Genomic DNA, 22,066 nt, shown 5'->3' on the forward strand with positions numbered 1-22,066 from the left:
AATGTTCAATTTAGAAATATACGGAAATCCTGCTGTTGGAAGATATTTTCGCAGAAATTTTGTTATTAAACGTAAGAAAGGTGGTACTGTACAAATCTAGAGGAAACAGTGTGTTGCACTATACACTAAACACATCAGCAGTTGTAGTATCTCAAACAAAACCCTTTAAAATATGATGTTTTACGAAAGAGAAGAAACAGTGTCTAAAGAGAAGAAATGGTGTCTCTAGTCTAGTAGCGCAAGACCCTACGTCTGCTTCGCGAAAGAACAACACAATTAATTTAAATCTCTGTCATGATTTTACTCGCTAACTCTGACTGGACACGGGAAGAAAAATTAATTTCTACTCCTTCTTTAGGTGTTGTAAGACGTGAACTTCCGCTACAAGCCAATTATTTTGTATCTTAAGATGAAGATGAATAAGTGTGACAACGATATAGCCAGCATTACAAGAAATACCTTTTTCTTATATTTCAGTTACTTAAGGTTACCCCTGATTAAGATTATTTCCCAGCGGAGACACTTTATTGTATTAAATGGAGATGAAGAGCACTAGAAATTACTATAGTCTAATGTGATACTTTTTCTGAACGGCTCGTAACTATTGCCACCGGAATTTCAGCAAATTTTATCACTGAGGGCGTAGTGATTTATTTGTTTTTTCGCAATCGCCAAAGACAATGTCATTACCGAATTGATTACGTATTCAGGCAATAGGTTCTGATAAAAGCAAATAGCAATATTAGACATTGAACAAGTCTCTGTCACAATTTCAGTGCTGATTCGTCTCTCGAATGAGATCATTCAGTGCACTGTACGTCTTGTTGCCATTCGAAACGAGAAGGTCGTGCACCCTGTCTTCATTTTGTCGTCTGACCTTCACAAGCGTTTATTATAACACAAACACAATGCTTTATCTTTACCTCCTCTGAAAAAACATACTAAAAGCAAAACTCACCCATTTCCGAAATAAGGCACCTTTTTTTTTAAACTCCTCGTTATATCGCAGCTCTTTACATATCCTCACATAAAGGCTTAACGACAAACGCTGTGTCCGCACGTCATTCGCAACTGGAACAGGAAAGTGGTGAGTGTCTCTGGTACACATAGTACCCTCCTTCAAACAACATCATGTGGCAGGTCGAATATAGATGTAGATTTAGTTATTCGAAAAAGATAGGATGGGTGATCTCGCGTCCAAACTGAAGTTTCCATAACCTTGCTTCCAGGATTTCGTCTGTTGTCCTCTGCCGACTTACTAGTCCCTTATGGCAGAATAAGTCAGATTCCTTATAAATCATTCTGCAGCTGGTTGCAGCACCAGAAATACCAACGGAACGTATTCAGGTTGCTTTTAGAAACTACTTAAGAACGATGACCACTGATCCTAACTCAAATTATTTTGCGTAAGACTCCACCACGTTTGAAAATTCAGTTTGAGTGGGAAGATCTGCATCACTCACTCTCGATTATGAACTTCCTGCCATGTAACAACTACAAACGCACCAACAATCTGTAAGACGTTTGCACTAACTCGTAAGCGTATAATTGGTACAGCTGAAGAACGTTACTAACTGTTTGACCTTTTTTGACTGCTTTGCACGTTTCCGCTGATTCTATAGAATGCTGTATCGTAACTTTCTTCACAAGTATGAAGACCAGTGTAAAAGATTATGGTGTAGTATGAGTTAGAAATCGAAAACTCTCCTGTAAGCATAAAAATATTTCAAATGGTGTCGTATGTGACTAGACTTTCTTTTGTGATTGTTATTGAACATTAGAGTTTCTTGCACGACAGCGCCTTAAGGCACCTTTTCACGTTCCAGACATTATCACATTCAACTGTGTTATTTTATTGCAATAATAAGACATAATTATTGTTATTTACCTCATCAAGATCTGAGCTTGAAGATAACGTCTTTCTTATGTTGTTTGTTACTTGCAGAAACGTCATTATGAAGTACGTAGATTAAATACTCGTTAACTGTTTTGTTCACGCTATCGCGATACGGTTTATACTGACGTGAAACACTACCACAAAGATGACCTAAGACGTTTCATAGAAGCCGAAAAAGAAGTTATCTTATAGCTTTTTGACAAATTAATTTCGAGGACGATTCGTTTCCTCGGTTTATAAAACTGAATCAATTTCTCACTAAAAGTCCACATTTTGAATCGCAGATGTAGGGTGAAGTTATAAACATTCTTCTTTGTTAGTTAGTAACACTGATTATCAGTTCGCTGCGGTTATGGTTTATCGCTGCAGTGAACGAAGTCAGCCTGCAGTGGACTGGGTGGTGTACGGAGCACTCATAGCGCTGGTCTGGCCTACCTGAGGCGGAACTGCACGCCCTTCAGAGACTCAGGGTGGGCAGATCGCTGCAGTGTGGTTCCACCTGGTGAGGGCCGTCATTTTTGTCATTGTGGCATCATACATAGCCCTCGATCATTCCAAGTTCAAGAGGCCCAACAAAAGCTTGGAATAAGTTAGAGTTAGATTTAACGAAAGTTTGACATAGGCAGACGGAACCAGGAAAATGTCTAAATAAGAGGATAACTTCAAAGAACAGTAATACAGTTTCAATAAGATGCGTGTTTGTTTACACATGGAAGCAGGAAGTAACAACTAGAACACAGTTTAAAGGCAGTTAACTTTTTACTTTCATTATCTTTTATTTATTTTAAAATTCCGAAAGAAATACAAATACAAATTTCTGAGAATACATTAGAAAACTGCAGTTCCATTCATTTTTCTCTGATGAACAAACTAAGCCACGAACGCTTGCATTTTCTCCACAAATCTTATTGAAAACGTAGTTGTGTCTTTTTTTTAAGTAAACGAGCCACAGCTCACTAGCGGCGAAACTCTATAGTCTTTTTTAAAGTATATAACCTCCTACAGGCATGATTTGTCCGTTGCGTTGACTAAGAAATTTCAGTGACCCACTTCTCAAGATGTAGGAACTGACCTCGCAGGGTCGTGTACTTCCCTCCAGTAATCTTACCTCTCTGCTTCAGGACTGTGGACAACTTTGATCATGGAATCCCGAAACTTTTCCTAGATGCTATTTTCTTCCACTCGGCATCCCACGGCCTGAATAACACGCTACTTACCTACGAAAGTCAAACACTTGTACTTCTCTAAGCTATTTTACGACTGATTTATATATTGTAGCAATTTACGCATCCTTGAAATAATACGAACGTGAAGAGTAACGAAAAATTATCTCAACAACTGAATAAACAACTCGAATTACCAAGTGTTAGAGAGCCACTGACTTTCAATTATAGGAAGTTTGCAGGGCAGTCTGTCATGAGTATCCCTTCGACATGTCGAGTTTGTCAAAACACAGAGGATATCTTCCTTATTGAGATTTTTTTCAAGGCATTTGGCAACGATTTTCATTTATCAACAAATTCGGTTTATCGAGATTTGAATTAGGCAATAATCCACTATATATGAATTCTCGTGTCGGTACATCATGTGTTTGCTGGCGGTAGTTCCACATACGTGCAGTTAGGATGGCTGCAGCCAGATACGTTACTAACTACCAATAAGCTATGTCCCGTCCATCGGCTTCTTAGTATACATCACCTCAGTACTTCGCTTCTGAGATGAAGCACCTCCTGTTCTCTCATCATAAAGATTTCACTTATCTAATAACGTAGATGTGCCCAACCATGAAAGAAACACCTTCGCAAACTCGTCCCTTGCTGCTGTCCGCTTACGGGAACAAGCTATCTTGCACTCACCGTACAGATCAAAGTTCCGTTGCGTTCAAGAACAAACCGAATCACTTCCTTTTGCCAACGTCTCATCTGTTCCTTCCAAATCAACGTATGAATAGTTTCCACTCTGTCAAATAGGTACTGATTCTTGTGCAACATGTCTTCAAAATATTTCATAAGACTGGAAAATTCAGATTGTTCGAAACGTTTCATCATTATGATGCTTTGTTTTACTCGGTCTTGTGTGGCCTGAGACCAATATGCTGAGAGGAAGGCATGATAAAACTCTCCTTCACTGTGGCAATCGTGAATGACCGACCGCATTCTTACAGCTGGTTCATTCTCTAAGTAGCCACACATAAATTCTAATCTGTGCTCTAATGACCAGTTGGGAGGAAAACAATGAGAGAATTGATGGAGCCATGCTTGTGGATGAATGTCGTTGCCAGAATTCTTAAATGTTTTGAATTTACGTGTAGTAATGAACAGCTTATAGTCAAAGTCATCATGTCGGCGAGTCGCATATCGGTCGTTGTTACGTCGTTTCGGCGGTTCCATTTCAAAATTTGGTGCACCTTGCCAATTTCTTTCATAACTTCCGAAGTGTCCTGTGTTATTATTTTGTGGTTGTTCCGTATTTCTAAGTCCCTCTTCCCGTATTGGAGCGCGAGTGGCCTCTGAAATACGTAATTCTTGTATTACCTGAGTCAGCTGATCTTGTACTTCCCGGATTTCTCTTTGGTGTTGCGTATTAATTTGATTCTGATTTTGTTTGAATTTTCTTATTTGTTCGCACTCTTCTGTGTCATTAAAGACTACCGGTTTTGTGTCGTTCAGATTATCATCTACCTTCGTAGATAAGTTAGTGACCTGATCCGAAAGTTCGGCTACTTTCTCCGATATTGAACACATTTCCTCAATGTGTTTTTCTGAACCAAGTTTCAGAGTGTCCATTTGTGTTGAAATCGAATCTACTGTGTTCTTTAAGTTTTCCTGAGTTTTTGCAAGTTGCGTAACCGAATCGGTAGATGCAACTGAGTCAAATTTAGCTTGCAAGGTCTCATGATTTTCATGAACAATAATTTGCAGTTCTTTTATGGCTGCTTCGTGATTCTGTAATGCCTTTTCATGCCGCGAAAAAATAGGTTGAAAATGCTCACAAATTTGAGATTTTACGTCATTACAGACTTTTTGACATTTCGATTCAATGTTATGTAACTCAGTAGTTAAATCTTCACGCGTTTGTTCAAGAGTTTGTTCCAATGAGTCTAACTTTTGAAGCTGTTGCTGTGTTTGTCTCTGATTTGGTTCCAGTGTGTTTAACTGTTGCTGTGTTTGTCTCTGATTTTGTTCCATTGTGTCTAACTTTTTAAGATTTTGTTCCACTGTGTCTAACTGTTGCTGTGTTTGTCTCTGGTGTTGTTCCATTGTGTCTAACTTTTCAAGCTTTTGTCCCATTTGTTGCATTAATTGTAATAACAATGCACTGGTGTCTGAAACATATTCCTCAGTGCTTTTCGGCAGTGAAGTTGCACCGGCAACATTCACATTTTGACAAGCGGAAAATGTGTCTTGACTCATTTGAGAAAACGGTGAGGATCCAAAACCTGAATCTACAGTATTTGCGAGATCGTGTCGTGTCATTTCGGCTTCCTGAGGCGAGCTGTTGCCGACCGATCGATCGATAATGCTTCCCTCTTCACTAATTGTTTCACTGTCCACGCCATTGTTTGACGCCCGCTCCATTTCCCTGTGCACAGTTACCAAATTACTACTTTGAACATTAGTAACTTCATTACTCGGCGGCGCTGATAAGCTACGCTCGTCGTCACTATTATTTCTCAGTTTAGTTTGGAGCCTAGTGTTACGTTTTTCACACACCATAATTGTCACAATATTTCACACGATAACACAGAAAAGCACAATTTGAAGTGCAAAAATAGGAGAACACATTAACATAGCACTGAAAATAATATCTAGTTAATTGGAAGCGTAGCTGCGAAATACTTGGTGCAAATCTACATGCATGCCACAACTGTTTTACTGTACAACAATGAAAGGCTACAACTACAAAGGAGATTCTCTCTACAATTACGCGCTAGCAATAAACAAAAGCTACACTAAATACAGAAACTACAAGAAAAAATCAGAAGATTCCAGTGAGGTATCCTCGGCTAAGGGTCGACATATGAAACGTCCCCTTTGAACAATTATACATGACTGTGCTTAAACTGACACACAATATTTTGTTAGCGCAACGCAATCTGACTTTCAAAATTCCCTACAAAAGAATGGCCCTGACTAACATTAAACTATACCTTTCACAAATCACTTACCTCACAAAAATCTTCGCTGCTCAAGCAACTGCAATACAGCGAGCGCCACTACTGCCAGCTAAATAAAAGATTCAAACTATGGAAGGCACTAACTACTGATAGGGATAGTTAGCAAATGAAAGATATTAATAGAGAACAAACAATGTATTTACCTTGATATCATCATATATAAATATAGCAGTTCATGACAAATTTCAAAACTCCGCCATCTCTCTCCCCACATCCACCACTGCTGGCGGCTCACCTCCAACTGCGCAACGCTACGCGCTGTTCACAGCCAGCTGCCTAACACTACAATGGCGAGTATTACAACAATGCGAAGCAGCCACAGACTGCACACAGCACAGCCAGTGATTTTAATATTGAGCGCTACGTAACGTTGCCAATAAGAAAACATAAACAGCCTACTTACACAGTGTCCTGAGTTTAAATCCACATGACTGCAATCTGCCTTTGTCGATGTAACTTTCATACAGTTATACACACTCAGCGTTTACTACTGCAGAGACTACTGCTTTCCACTATCATCTGTTAGATTCTTCTAAGTATTGTATCTCATATTAAACGTAAGATGTGTGTGGTCATCTGAACGTAATGTAAAACATGTAGGATTCCTGGCCAGTTGCAGAGAAGAAATGACTGGCCTGATCCTACCAGGATATACAAATTAATAAATAAAAAATTAAAAATAATTTCGTTGTTGTGACGTACAAGACGCGTGGAAGACATGATCACCGAGGAATGCTCGCTGACGGATGTCAGCACTCAGTGATCAGAACAATCGAATATTTAAAAGAGTCGACACAACCAATAATGTACTAAACTGCATAATAATTTCCTCGCAATTAAATCATTACCAATGTTGTTTCTGTAAGCACTAACTGAGGTTACCTGCTGTCACCGAATGACGACAAGTAACTATCTGATCATCTTGTCAACAACAAGAACTTGGTAATACGTCTCAGGTAATGCCGAAAGCAGCTGAAAGTTTAGAGTTCATTACAGACGTTGCACATACATAGAATCTAGTTGGATGGAACAGAAATTTCAATTTTGTTCTTTAAGGAATCAGCCTGTAATTCGCCATAGAGTTTTCAGGAAACTACCGGAAACTTACATCAAGGTCGTCGGAGCGGTGTCTGACCACCGTTCACCCACCAATACGAGTGCAGAGTGTCAACCAATGCGCTGCCTCGTTCACTGCAAGTAGTGCCGGGGTCATGCAACATGAACTATGACTGCAGGAAACTGGGTCACATAAGACAGTCTTGCCTTCTTCAACGAAGCAGCCATCGTAGCCAAGATCGGTAAAGCATCCTTATTTGGTGACACCCGAAGCGTAGGTAGGTGATGCCAGTAACAGTTATCGTCGGTAGTATTACATTGGCAAGATGGGGAGATAAGGTAGCGAGCGCACAGTTTCTTGTCACTAGGCTCTGTGTAAGTACCTCGAATTAATTTTCTAGCAATTGTGAGGTGTCTCATTTAGTGATGAGATTTGATACACTGATGATGAGACCATCAGATATATTTTTGTTCTCATCATTGTTACAATCACATTAATATCAAGAACAAACGCTGTAGTTGGCTTATCATAATTAACAGCGAAAACGAAGCGCCAAGCGTGATGCAATACTCTGTACGTGTCTATAACGAATTGTGAAATCTTTCAAGCACCTATGGATCATGACGCAAAGTTTGACAAACTCTACATTTCCTGCTCTAGTTATTCAACCATATCAACAGCAGTCAGGAACACTTCATTTTTTAGATGAGTATAGAGAGAAAAATCCAGGGGGTCGAGGTCGGGTGGTGTTGGAGGGAGAGGTAGAGGCCCTGCTGGGGCTGTGCATCCTGCGCCGCACCCTCGTGTCACACGCCGACTCACATGAGACACGGTTCTCACTTCGAGATTCGTAAACAGCATCTGGCTTTACGCCAAATTTAAGCCTAACTAGATAAGAACTTTACCTAAAATTATGCATTTCAAATGCGTTTTCTAGAACAATATTTATTTTTTATTTCTGTGATTTATTTTTTATTTATTTATTTATTTAGGTAGCACAATACTGCATACTGAAGCCTACGTCACCCCACACATTCGCAACCATCTCGCAAACGGCTCATTTTGTGCACCCATGTGCAGTGGAACGTTTTTGCTTCTGTTATCGTCCACCCCATTTCACCCACTTTCAAACCAAATCAGAGACGTGTAAACAGATCTTTTACTATCTCTCAACTGATAGACGTTCATTATGTAACATTCGCACTATATGTATGACGAAATAAATATATAGCAAGTCCACATTTCCTCACCTTAGTACGTTAGGACCTGCATAAGTACTGAAAGGTTACGGGAAAGGCTACAAATTGTTTTTTATATTCCTTAATTTACGCTCCCCTTCCAAGTCAAGCTACAATTAGATTCTTGAAACATACTGAAGCCAATATTTAACATATATTTTAACACTGCAAAAACAGAAATACAAAAAAAGTGTTGGTAATTTCCTCCCTCACAAAAATTCTGTAAAGTACAATTAATTTAAATGTATTTTTTCTTTCTAACAATGCCAGGCAGTTTGATTATTATGAATCACTTGAAAGTCGTGAATAAACAATCTTTTCAAGCTTTCTCAGCCTTCCAAAGATGTGTACCAACGAATTTGAGCGTCTGTGCAGATAAAAAGCACGTTTCGTGATAACAAACTAAGCAATTCGTGTAACGAATACATTTCTCTCCCCTTGCGTTTTCTCATCTGAAAAATGTAAAGTAACCTTCATAAAAAGCAAATAAAATCCATGTATAATAGCAATCCAAATTTCGTTTCCCGGGACGGAAATAGGAATTGCATGGAGGGCGAAATTACAAATAGCCCAAGATTTATTACATTGGCCCAGCCGGTGCGGCAACATAGGCTGTAGCCATTATTCACCAGAAACAGCAACACACGACTGAAATACAGCCCAGTATTACAACACAAATCAGTGCTCACACTAGGCATTGCAGGCTGCTAATTTGACTGCTATACTAAATTGCGTCAGAATAAAAAGAATTCCATCTTACACGCAACCTGCACGTGCTCCTCACAACAAACTCTCTCAACAATACAATGGACAGTCGCGCGGTTCCAGACTGAAGCGCCTAGAACCGCTCGGCCACTACGGCCGGCTCACTGCTACAGGAAAACAGTCATCGACGTCGGTGGTTCGACGTGTGCAGTACCAGTAAATGTTCTGCAGTCTAAGACGTACCAAAACACTGTAAGTAGTGCTAAAGTTAGTTCTAACGTTTACCTGCACTCGAGTGTCAGCAGCAAAACTATGTGCCACGCATTTTCTGCAACGGGTGGGCGCCGCGCTGTGGTTTGACCTGCAGTCATAATGGGGTCGGGTATCGCAGACTCATCGGGTATCTTAGAATACCACGAAAACAGTTCGCTTTTACGTACGGTGTGTAGTGGCGACAGTTTCGCCGCTTTCTCTGAAAACAACATCTGAAATCTTTACGATGATGGCTCACCGTTTCCTATGACAGGCGGTATCCTAATAATACATAACAATGGCAGTAACTAGGCATCGGCTAAAGCAGACTTCAATGTTGCTGTTGCTGCTCTTAAAAAAAAACTTCCATGATCACTTCTGCACCTCTTGTGGATATAATTCCACTGATAGCGAAATATTACAAGAAGAGCGAGCATGAAATATGCTATTTACCCTTTACGTTACAATTTTCTATTCCAGCAATAAACGTCCCCGGTACGTCATGATACTTGAAAGTCTAATCACAAATCTATAAAAGCTGCCCTCGTCTTATGACTTGTAATCTGAATGTGCCGTAGTAAGTCCTGAATCACGAAGAAAACCATGGACTATCCAGAAGGTCTCGTTCGTGGCCTGGTCGTTGTTATTTAGCTCAAACAGTGAAAGACGAAACAACAGATTACAGGAATAGCAGTAACATATAAGTGGTCGAATTAGTACTTAATTTTTCTTTACATTTAGTATAATGACGCCATGATAAAGCTTATTTTAAACTGAAGATTACTAATTTACAAATTTTGCTTGCAGATAATAGTTTTGGAGCTTTCCTTCGCGTAACGTAGTGTCCAGTATTTGTGACAAAACGTCAGTACTTTTTGCTGAAAATTATACATCAACAGTAGGTATGAAATTAACGACAAATCACTGTGAAACGATTTCGATATGCTGATCAGATGCATCTGCGAACTATTGGTTAAAAATTATTGTAATGTGTGAGGAAGAAATGTCATTCTATGTTTACTATGAGTTATTGCTTTCAAAAATAAGCAGACAATTGTAGAAATCAGAGTTAAGTAACCTAGACTTTAGTCTGTGATTGTTAATTACAAATAGCCAACATTTTTATACCTGGTGCACAATAGTGTCTGAAGGAAACTACCAGTCATCTCTGTTACAGTTATCCACATCATGACAACACCAATGTAACATTCCATACACAGAGGGGCAAACACGCATTCAGTTGCTGGTTCCGTGGTTAACCTCTTGTACTACATCAATTTTGTATATAAGAAGAATTTAGCTCATTGATCAGAAAAAAACATTCTCCAGTAACAAAAATTTGATCAATTCCACCACGAAACACAATGTCTCGGTGTTACAACGTTAGCTACCAAACCATGACCGGGAATTTAAGTCGGAAAATAAGGGTACAGCGTTGCGGTGACTACTGAGGACTGATTCTGAAGAAGAGTGGTCGAAGCATCGTCGACCGTGAATTTTTTTCTGGGTCTTTAAGTATAGTAAAGCGTTATGACTATTTAACCACGTTTAAGTTGACAACAGAACAACATCACTATCCGTGATCAAATACATGTTGTCTATAATTTTTATCATTCTAGCAGTTTCTTATTGCCACCAGTGATAATCGTTGGCGAAACCGTATCTTCGTTGTACGCTGCAAATTATATATTGAGCGGATCTCTCCTGCTCATAGCAACCCGCAATGATTTTTTACTTCTGAATCCTAGCGGTTAGCCTAAAATGCCAAGTACCTTAGCCGGTGGCATTAATAATAGGGAGTGTCAACTAACGATTACACAGAGCGCCTTGCACCAGCGAAATGTGGTGGGCTTAACGCTCGAAAAAGTGGAAATTTTTGCTTCCAAAGGGTGCTGAAACAATTTTGCGGGACAGTACTTATTTTAAATCTGGAATGTCTTAAAGCATAAGTCATGTCTAATTTATGAAAATACCAAAGAAGCCCATGAAACTTTAATAACTCTAAACCTCCATAAATGTATAACCCTGAAATTAACTGTTTTCCCGAGGCAACTCTACAGTATCCGTTCAATTATGTATCTGAATCCGCCCACTTGACAAATATATTTATAGAAAAAAAGCAACGGAAGATAACAATGGAACAGACAAGATTTAAACATTACCTGTCTTTTCTTCTCATCTTCAAGAACATTATACAAGAAACTGCTTCAGACTCTGCTGTTATGATTCGACGATCACGAAAGTTATTGTATCGCTTTAAAAATTTCAGGCACCAGCTCATGCTTTAATAAAGTAGCACTGACATTCAAGTTGTGAAGCGGTTAATTTTGTATTTATATTTTTCTTTCAATTGTACAGATATTAGGAAACTTCAAAAGTTTTAGGTTGTATGAAGCCACTCGATGATCGCTAGAATCTATAATTGGCTATACTTCTTTGTGATTATCATGTCTTACCGATTTATTATAAATGCTTTAGCTGTTCATTCCAAATCCATTCAAATTTTAAATAGAAGTAATCATTCGTTTTAAAGCGCAGCACATTCTATGCATGCACTCTCCTAAACAGAATTTGATAACAAGAATACATTACATGCGTATACGTTCTTAGCTGAAGTAAAGTAGTACGAGTGACTAGTGGAAGCTCACTCTGCAACACCACACGTAACAGCCTGCACTACCTGTGAGAATCGCCGGTCAGCTAACTACTAGTAGCGACATAGTAATTCAAGTACTGAAACAACTAACAAGAAATGCCAACAACTGTCAAATATGCATGCTGTTCATTCTATTAACTGCAGCAATCAAGTTGTGCTACAGAAATAACGCTCCCATGTTAAAGAGAAATGTCACTACTAGAATGAACCTGGCAACTGGGAGGACCATACATTCAGTTTACCGATCTCGTGTTAAGAATATTTCCTCCGACATTTCGGAAAATGTTCCTTCCAAAAGTTTACCTAGCCAATCGAGAAGAAAATGAAAGAAACTTAAGGTAAATTCTGCGCGCTAATAGTGCCACGAATTAGGTAGTAGCACATTTAGTGCCCTCGATCATGTGTAGTAATTGTCAAGGGACATTACGCAAATGACTCAACCATTGTATTATGATACAGACTCGAACTGTGATTCACATATACTAATTGTGATCGTTATTGAGCCATGGCTTTCAAATGGCTCTGAGCACTATGGGACTCAACTGCTGTGGTCATAAGTCCCCTAGAACTTAGAACTACTTAAACCTAACTAACCTAAGGACAGCACACAACACCCAGCCATCACGAGGCAGGGAAAATCCCTGACCCCGCCGGGAATCGAACCCGGGAACCCGGGCGTGGGAAGCGAGAACGCTACCGCACGACCACGAGATGCGGGCTATTGAGCCATGATACAACAATATGTTCTAGAAGCGACTATAATAAAACCAATCTGCATCCAAGCATTCATTACGGTGTAGAAAAAGAGTTCTATTCAAAGGATAGAGGAGTAAGTCAAAGTAAGAAGAAATTACTGGCGAATCTGTAACTAATTTACTAATACACGGAAATAAAAGGAGTACACATACATTCATTAAAAAAGTTATAAAATAAGGAAACCCCTAACAAGAGTGTCACGTATGATAATGCAAGAAAAATGGAAAGATTACCCACTTCATATACATCCCCAAATTAAACGAGAGCATGTATCAGCTCTACCATTTCCACTCACGCCGATCTAAAGCAAAAAGGGAGAACTTTGGAAATCTGGCAAGTATCAAAAGTATTCGAATAAACCGTGGGACGTTTGAAGTGTGACGGTGAAAGTGGTCCCTTCGTGGTACGTACGACTCGTCTCATGCTGTAGTGCCTCTACACCTGACACAGATGTAGCGAGGCGCTCCTCGACTAGACAGAGGCAAAGTTGCGAATGGTAATGAACTTAGTAGGTAGCAGTGCGGAACACACACGATCCGAAATAAAATGACAGGCGCCATAAGCTGAGTACGTCTTTTACTTGCTATCTCCGTTACTATAAGAAAATTTATAAATCCTTGACACGTAATAGGCGTCTCATCTTCAGCATCTACACGACATTTCGACGACAAGTGACCCGTGAGAAGTCGCCGACTGCAGCCCCTGGTGTCTACTGACTATTGAGTGGACTCAGTGCTCTGCTCCGTTACTTCATCGCGATAGTGCTATCTCTGTGTCAACACCAATCAGCTCTCAGTCAACACGGCGTCGCCGATGTGGGAGTACCATCTCCTAAAGTCGAAGGTCGTTGCGATTAACTGATAAAAAATCGTATAAAAGGTGCCACCCTAGAAGCAGCGGTATCGCAGTGCGGTCTACAGTTGGAAAGGTAAGCCGCTCGCCGCTCTGCAGTAGACTAGACTAGACTAGACTAGTTGACACCGCTTGCCCCTGCTGACGCGCCACTTTACTGTGCAGATGCGCTTCTTCCTGCTGTTCGCTGCTGTCGTCGGCCTCGCCTGCGGCGCTGCGGTCCACAGGGGTATGTACAGTGACAACTTTGCATCACTTGCTGACCTCGCAGGCAGTGTCAGCAGCCTTATAATATAAGACAGAGCAGTGCACAATCATCGGGCATAGCTTGCATCTTAAATACAGCGTCTGCTTGTCGTACACAGCACTCGAGTTCAAGCTATTAGCGATCACTGAATCCGTGAAATGGAGGGAGAAATTTAAGAAGTGTATCAGACAATAAAGTCGCGAGAAGAGCATTCTGAAATAGTTGTTAGGAGCATTAGAACACAAAAATTTCCCCAGACTCAAGAACAATGCTTATAAAAAGTGGTAGTAAAGTACCCATTCACCCACACTGTACAACGTGGATATCGCTCATCCGCTTTTTCCAAACGTAAAGAACCTGTTGAGACAAGATGAATGGTCAGAGGTTTGCTTGATCACGACTGATATCGACCGAAATGTTGCAAAATCTGCAGTTGCAGATACGCTCGAAAATTGTTAGCCATCCTGCAAAATAATGCTAATACATGCTCTGAAAGCTATTCAAAACTAGCAGATTGAAAGCCCATTAATGTCGACATTATATTAATTCTGATGGCAACAAACAGATTTGACACATCCCGACGGAACTCTCCATGATATAGAGTCTCTATAAAGGAAATTCTAACGAAACAGGGAAATCTTATCATAGGTGTAAAGCACAGCACAGCAATGTAGACAGACAGATGCTAAATGAAATAGAGAGACGCCAAATGAAACGTGTTTGGCTTAAAAACAGCAAAGGGCGAAACATTTAACGACTACCATAGTAGATTCTCCTCGAAAGACTTCTCACAAAACACAAAATAAATTCGGAAGTGACGGCTGTCAATGCAGCACAATTAATGTCCAATCGAAGTTGAACAAAGTTCTAGCGCCATATCGAATGCTATCAGTTTATACACAGAATTTTAATCATAATATACAAAATATTCCTCGAACAAAAAAAGAAATCTGTTCCCAGTAGTTCGAAGAAACCACAGATCACAAGTGTAGATGAAGGCTGGTAAAAGAGATTAACGAAAGTATCCTCCATAAGCTTCTGCATTCGTCTGTTGCAGAATTCCAGACCATGTTCTGAGCTCAAGTATTGGTATACTCTAGAAGTATTGGTATCGAGCGTAGCCATAAATATACGGTTAATAGTTTAGTCAGGAAAATAATAGAAGCTTCCTAAATGCAATGCCATAGAAGAAAATTGAAAATTGGATAGGTCGATAACGTAAGCAATGAGGAGGTAGTGAACGGAAGTGGATACAAAGGAAATTTGTGGCTCAAACTGACTAGGACGAGGGATCAGTTGATAGGACACTCTGAGAGACATTAGGGGATCCCCAATTTAGAGCTGGAGGGAAGTGCTAGAGGTAAAAATCGCAGATGGAGAGCAAGAGATGAAAACAGTAAAAAGATTCAAAAGGATATATGTTGCAGTATTCATTAGGAGATGATCAAGCTTGCACAGGGTATAATAGCATGAAGAGCTGCATCAATTCAGTCATCAGACTCAAGAGCGGTAAAAAACGAAAAATGACCACAATCGTTAGAGGTCTCTTTCACTTGCTGGAGAGCCTCAAAGAGATCTTGACAAACATTAACTGACAGACATCGAAAATCCCCCGAAGAACTACATATAATTTTCGAAAAGTTAGAGGATACCTGGACCATGGAATGGAACGAAGAAGGAACCGTAGTACAGTATGTCGTACAATTGAAGGTCCCCTTCGCTACGCTCTTATCAGTGCTTGCCAAAGAGCAGATACAGATGTAGATCGAAAGACATGTGCTTACGCCAAAGCTTACCTATGAAACATATCAATGTACTTCATCTGTAGACTATATGGTGTGGTAAGACGCTGAATGTATATTACATAAATATCAGCCCAAATAAAGATATGTAAGAATACATTAATCCACTGCACCATTAGTGAATTGTGATGGCAGAACACTTAATGTGTTGACAATAAAAAGTTTTCCTTGAAATGAACATTAACTTTATTTGAAGGGAAAAACTGTTCATGGCACACGCTAAATGCTCTGTCATGTAGTCACTTTGTATGTGCACAGCTGGCCTACCTGCAAGACGTTTCAAGCAAATAAAAATCTTTCATACATACCATTTAATATAGTACTCCAAATCACTAACAGACCCAAAGTCAAATGATCTGAACTAAACCAGTAAAGTTCGGCATCCAAGCTGCATCATAAGAAATCCTTGGACTCACACTCTGCAACTAGGTTTCATTTACACAGCAAAAAATTTCTATATCAATTCGTCACATAACGATGAAACAGCCGTCTTCAGGCGAAGAATCAGAAACATTCCATTAGGAAAATGATTAATATTAAGATACTAAAACATGGCAACGATATTTTCCTACAGCCTGAAAAATATCATACCCTAAATAAACTTCAAATTATCCAAAATTCAAATTTACAGGCCCAAAATCTGAAAAATTTCAACGCTTCCCTACGTCGAAATCAAGCAGAAACCTTCAAGATGACCTGAACGACTTCCTGGCCCTCATCCCCGTCGACGAAATCGTCAACATCGTCCTCAACTACGTCGCCAACGATGCTGAGGTGCAGGCCGCCCTCCAGTACCTCATGTCTGACGAGTTCGAGAGCATCGTCGTCTACGTCGACCAGCAGCCCGAGCTGTACGATGTAAGCAACACTCCATTAGACACTTCATACACCTATGAGATGTTACATCACGCAGGTTCTCACTGCTCCATTTTTTTCCACAGCTGCTCAACTTCCTCGAGTCCTCTGGCCTTGACCCCTACGGCTTCCTCAACACGATCCACGACTTCCTGGGCATTCCTCAGATTACGAAACCCGCCAGCCGAATGAGGAGGAGCAGCAGGAGCCTCAAGTCCATGCTCGATGAGATCCTCGCCATCCTCCCAGTCGACGAACTGAAGGCTCTCTACAACGATAAGCTGGAGACCAGCGCCGACTTTGCTGAACTCATCAACAGGCTCAGCTCGGACGAGTTCCACGTAAGTAGTAATCCTTTCATGGCTGTTGAATGGCTACGAGTGTCCAACATTTTTCTTTTATGTTACCTCCATACTTGATCTCTAACCAGAAATATGACGTTTCCAGCAACTGGTGTTGCGCGTTTTGGAGCTGGACGCTGTGCAGGAGTTGATCCAGATGCTCAGGGACGCCGGTATCGATGTGGACGCCATCATGGACTTCATCCGCAATCTCTTCGGCTGGGCTGATTCCGGCTCCTTGAAACTGAGTAAGAATGTTTTCCTTAAAATCATCTTTCAATGGGGGTTGTTATTTTAAGTTTATATTCGCATGTGCCACATATTCTTTTGTCCATTGTGTTGCACATTGCGTGGCGTAATTCTGCGGTTCTAACTGTGACCAAACATGTCGTCTGGTTTCTGGTACTCCTCCAGAGGGAATGTGGAGTCATGAAATTTTCTGGAAATTCAGCTTGTCTACTTCAAGAGTTCTTTGCGAGAATATGAACCAATCGTCATAGGAAGCTATGTACAAGAATATGTTCGCTAATAATCCACACAGATTGACGGTGTTCGACCCTTTTTCTGTCTTCTGATTTATATGTTAAGTGGTAAAGCTCGACTGCTAAAGCGAGAAATATTTTCTACCAACGAATGGCAATTTTTTCTGGTAGCTGGACCCTGGGCAGACGTGAGTGTCCTTAAGACCAGTTCCCAAATATATTCCAAGTTCAGCTGAAGTAACATGTTTTGGCGAATCGTTTCTGTAATGTAGTGCGGCAACGTTCGTGGAGTCCTACAATAATAATACGAACTCTCGAAAGAGGTAACATTTTCCCAAAACAGTTATAGGGAAAACCACCTAGAAATAGTGTTCCTGAGATCTGTACTATTCAGTTCACAATTCTTCCAACAAGCTAAAATACCCTGGAATTTCATTACCAAAATCTAGTAACGACCAGCTGCTAACCACAGCAAAGAAAGCGCACTACTGAGAAAACTGCTAACTGGTTAGACTAGGAGGTTACATCACACATCCATCAACCATTCATAATATACGTCCTCCAACTGTCCTTGTTATGCACAATTTGTATAGACCTCCCCTTTTCTGACGTTTTACTAAAATCTCAGAATCATGGAACTAGATGAGATGTATATCACTACCTTGTCTCTCTCATATGCTTTACCGGCTACTAAGATTTACATACATTCTGAAACAAAACAGCATCACCATTTCTACAATTCCAATAAACTGGAAGTGCAACAACATATTGTATCCCCCATCCTCGACAATGTTTGCCTTGAGCTGTGCCCCTATCAAAACTTCCCACCAAACATTCCACATCCTTACCTAACGTAACCTTAATTGTCTCCCCTTCCCCCAGCATGAAATCACCCACATGATCTAGCCTTCATACAACCCATAAGGTTCCCAAGTATTTTCACCGACGACGACTGTTCCGGGCCATATGCTTTCTGCTCGGCTGCTGTCCTATCCACCCGCATTTATTCGAATCATTTCTTTCCAATGTGTAAATCAGACATTTTTCCTTTAATACTGCCCCCAGTTCTAAGAATTTACTCTATCCACAAGTACTGTAATAAGCACAACTCCCCATAGCCATCACCTCTATAGACCAGAAAGAACTAACATCACACTATCACAGCACCAATTCCTATTGCCATTATTCTACAGCAACAAAAATTAACCTAATGATTTAATCTATTTCAATCAAGTTTGAAGAACGTTAGAATGTCTCAAAGTAGCAAGATTCGATCGTGGGGAATATAAAAGGTGCGCAAATACATAAATAAAAAACAGTAACCTGTTGTGAAGAGATACGTCTGAATCACAGTTATAACCTTGAGTTTCCTTTTCCTCACTGACGTGAATCCCATTTCTATACACAATGTACCCAGTGCATTCACCAAGAGGTTCAATAAGAAGATGAAGTGGTACAAATTTAGCGTGTAACGTAACACCGACAAAACTCTTAAGTCTACAGTGAAATCTCATCAAGGACAATGATGTCAGCGTCGTTTTCAAATATTTGAACAAAGGAATCACATTAAACAACTTATGTAACTGACGCAAAAACTAATTGTAGGTGGCTAGGCATGAGAAGCAACAGTTTTTCTCTCTAATGCGAGTGCAATACCTCAGACGCTATGCAAAAGATAACGGTAAAGGCAGAACTCCATCTTTCGCAAAAAGTCATACAACTCAATATAATGTTTATATTATGGACATTATTTGCGAGTTTTCCGCGAAAATTATAAAAATAAGTGGCACTCTACAACTCGTAAACAATAATTTTACGTCTTCCTAATAAATAACTAATTTCACACTAATAGTGATAAGTTACGGAATGACCCACAACAGTTTCTCAATTGTAACGTAATTTTTAACACAACTTTCCCAAAAGTGCAGAGAAGGTGCACTGATAAGCGAAATACCATTTTCAGAGCCATTCCATGGTGCAAGGATGATCCAGCGTTTCCCAGCAAAAAAATCCAGCCGCAACCTCCAGGATGACCTGAACGACTTCCTGGCCCTCATCCCCGTCGACGAAATCGTCAACATCGTCCTCAACTACGTCGCCAACGACGCTGAGGTGCAGGCCGCCCTCCAGTACCTCATGTCTGACGAGTTCGAGAGCATCGTCGTCTACGTCGACCAGCAGCCCGAGCTGTACGATGTAAGCAACGCACCATTAGACACTTCATACACCTATGACATGTTACATCACTCAGGTTCTCACTGCTCCATTTTTTTCCGCAGCTGCTCAACTTCCTGGAGTCCTCAGGCCTTGACCCCTACGGCTTCCTCAACACGATCCACGACTTCCTGGGCATTCCTCAGATTACGAAACCCGCCAGCCGAATGAGGAGGAGCAGCAGGAGCCTCAAGTCCATGCTTGATGAGATCCTCGCCATCCTCCCAGTCGACGAGCTGAAGGCTCTCTACAACGATAAGCTGGAGACCAGCGCCGACTTTGCTGAACTCATCAACAGGCTCAGCTCGGACGAGTTCCACGTAAGCAGTAATCCTTTCATGGCTGTTCTCTGGCTACGAACGTCCACCATTTTTCTTTTATGTTACCTCCAAACTTGACCTCTAACCAGAAAGGTGATGTTTCCAGCAACTGGTGTTGCGCGTTTTGGAGCTGGACGCTGTGCAGGAATTGATCCAGATGTTGAGGGACGCTGGCATCGATGTGGACGCCATCATGGATTTCATCAGGAATCTCTTCGGCTGGGCTGATTCCAGCTCCTTGAAACTGAGTAAGAATATTTAAATAAATCACCTCTTAACATGGCTTGTCATTTGGGTTAACAATCTCACCAATTTTTGGGAATATTTGTCAGAAAATCTCACATTACAATCCACGACTCTAGGATACTCTCCCAGTTTGCTAACACTACAAAGAATTTACCTGCCATACGAAATTAGGAATCCACAAATAACACTACTGTAAGTTAATCTCCAACACTCACATACATTCAGATCACCTAATACTGACATAACCACCTCACATATCATTACAATGCATTTAGTCCACAGCAGCAACAAAGGCCTTCATCTGTAATTCAGTATATTGTAACTGTTCAGATTTACATTCTCTAACGGTTATGTGGTTATTCCAAGTAATAACAGTGAGCTTGTCTTTTACAGGACCTTACGTCATAGTCAAGAAGATCCAGCGCTTCCCAGCAAAAAAATCCAGCCGCAACCTTCAGGATGACCTGAACGACTTCCTGGCCCTCATCCCCGTCGACCAAATCGTCAACATCGTCCTCAACTATGTCGCCAACGATGCTGAGGTGCAGGCCGCCCTCCAGTACCTCATGTCTGACGAGTTCGAGAGCATCGTCGTATACGTCGACCAGCAGCCCGAGCTGTACGATGTAAGCAACGCTCTGTTAGACACTTCATACACCTATGAGATGTTACATCACACAGCAGGTTCTCACTGCTCCATTTTTTTCTGCAGCTGCTCAACTTCCTCGAGTCCTCTGGCCTTGACCCCTACGGCTTCCTCAACACGATCCACGACTTCCTGGGCATTCCTCAGATTACGAAACCCGCCAGCCGAATGAGGAGGAGCAGCAGGAGCCTCAAGTCCATGCTCGATGAGATCCTCGCCATCCTCCCAGTCGACGAGCTGAAGGCTCTCTACAACGATAAGCTGGAGACCAGCGCCGACTTTGCTGAACTCATCAACAGGCTCAGCTCGGACGAGTTCCACGTAAGCCGTAATCCTTTCACGCCTACTGCGTGGCTTCAAGTGTGCAGTAATGTTATATATTGTCACCACTGTAGTTGACGTGTAACCAGAAATGTGACCTTTCCAGCAACTGGTGCTGCGCGTTCTGGAACTGGACGCTGTGCAGGAGTTGATCCAGATGCTGAGGGACGCTGGCATCGATGTGGACGCTATCATGGATTTCATCAGGAATCTCTTCGGCTGGGCTGATTCCAGTTCCTTGAAGCTGAGTAAGAACAATTTTAAGAAAATCACCCTTTAAAATGGCTTGTTATTACAGGTTTATACTCGTGAAAAATTTTGGGAATGTTGGTCAGAAATCTAATATTAGTATCTACAACACTACTAAGCAGACATTAAGGTACTCTCCTAGTTTGAGAATTGACCTATGGCTCACAAAATTAGGAATTCACCAATAACGTAAAGTACATTAATCTATAACAGCCATTTAAATTCATATCAAGTCTTGCTGTAAATGTTCCATACATCATTTGAACGATTATTTTATAGAAATGATGCACAACGAGTCAGTTTACAGAATATGTATAAACGGTTAGTGTTAACATTAATCAACAAATAGTTATTTTTGGTTTAGTCATGCAACTACACTTTTAAGTATAAATTCGTCAATGGCCTAAAAGGAGTTGTCCAGGAGAAAGATTTTAAATTAGCTTTAAAAGCTGCTTCACTACCTGTCAGATATTATATGTTACTGGGAAAACACTCAAAAATTTTTGATGTTGCATATTCAACGCCTCTCAGAGCCACTGACAGCTTTAACAGCTGGTTATAGAGTCTTCTTTCCCTTCAGTGTCGTACGTAAGTACATCACTGTTATTCTCAAGTTGTGATGGATTATTTGCGATGAACTTCATACATGAATGTATGTACTATGATTAAACTGTTAAAATGACTAGCTTCTTGAAATGGTACCTACATGACGTCCATGGCAGAACACAAATATTATTGTTACTGCTTGCTTTT

The 22,066-nt window shown here is 40.7% G+C and overlaps 1 protein-coding gene across 1 annotated transcript in view; it reads left to right on the forward strand.

Moving 5' to 3' along the window:
- Positions 1-22,066, forward strand: part of LOC126481728 (uncharacterized) — a 160,738-nt gene that overhangs the window by 75,149 nt on the left and 63,523 nt on the right. The window contains 11 exon segments of the mRNA XM_050105681.1: positions 13,618-13,666; positions 13,756-13,819; positions 16,271-16,497; positions 16,581-16,835; positions 16,942-17,083; positions 19,281-19,513; positions 19,597-19,851; positions 19,958-20,099; positions 20,491-20,723; positions 20,810-21,064; positions 21,171-21,312. Coding sequence (XP_049961638.1) covers positions 13,618-13,666; positions 13,756-13,819; positions 16,271-16,497; positions 16,581-16,835; positions 16,942-17,083; positions 19,281-19,513; positions 19,597-19,851; positions 19,958-20,099; positions 20,491-20,723; positions 20,810-21,064; positions 21,171-21,312 — 1,997 coding nt within the window.

Source organism: Schistocerca serialis, chromosome 5 (genome assembly GCF_023864345.2).
Source record: "Schistocerca serialis cubense isolate TAMUIC-IGC-003099 chromosome 5, iqSchSeri2.2, whole genome shotgun sequence".
NCBI lineage: Eukaryota > Metazoa > Arthropoda > Insecta > Orthoptera > Acrididae > Schistocerca > Schistocerca serialis.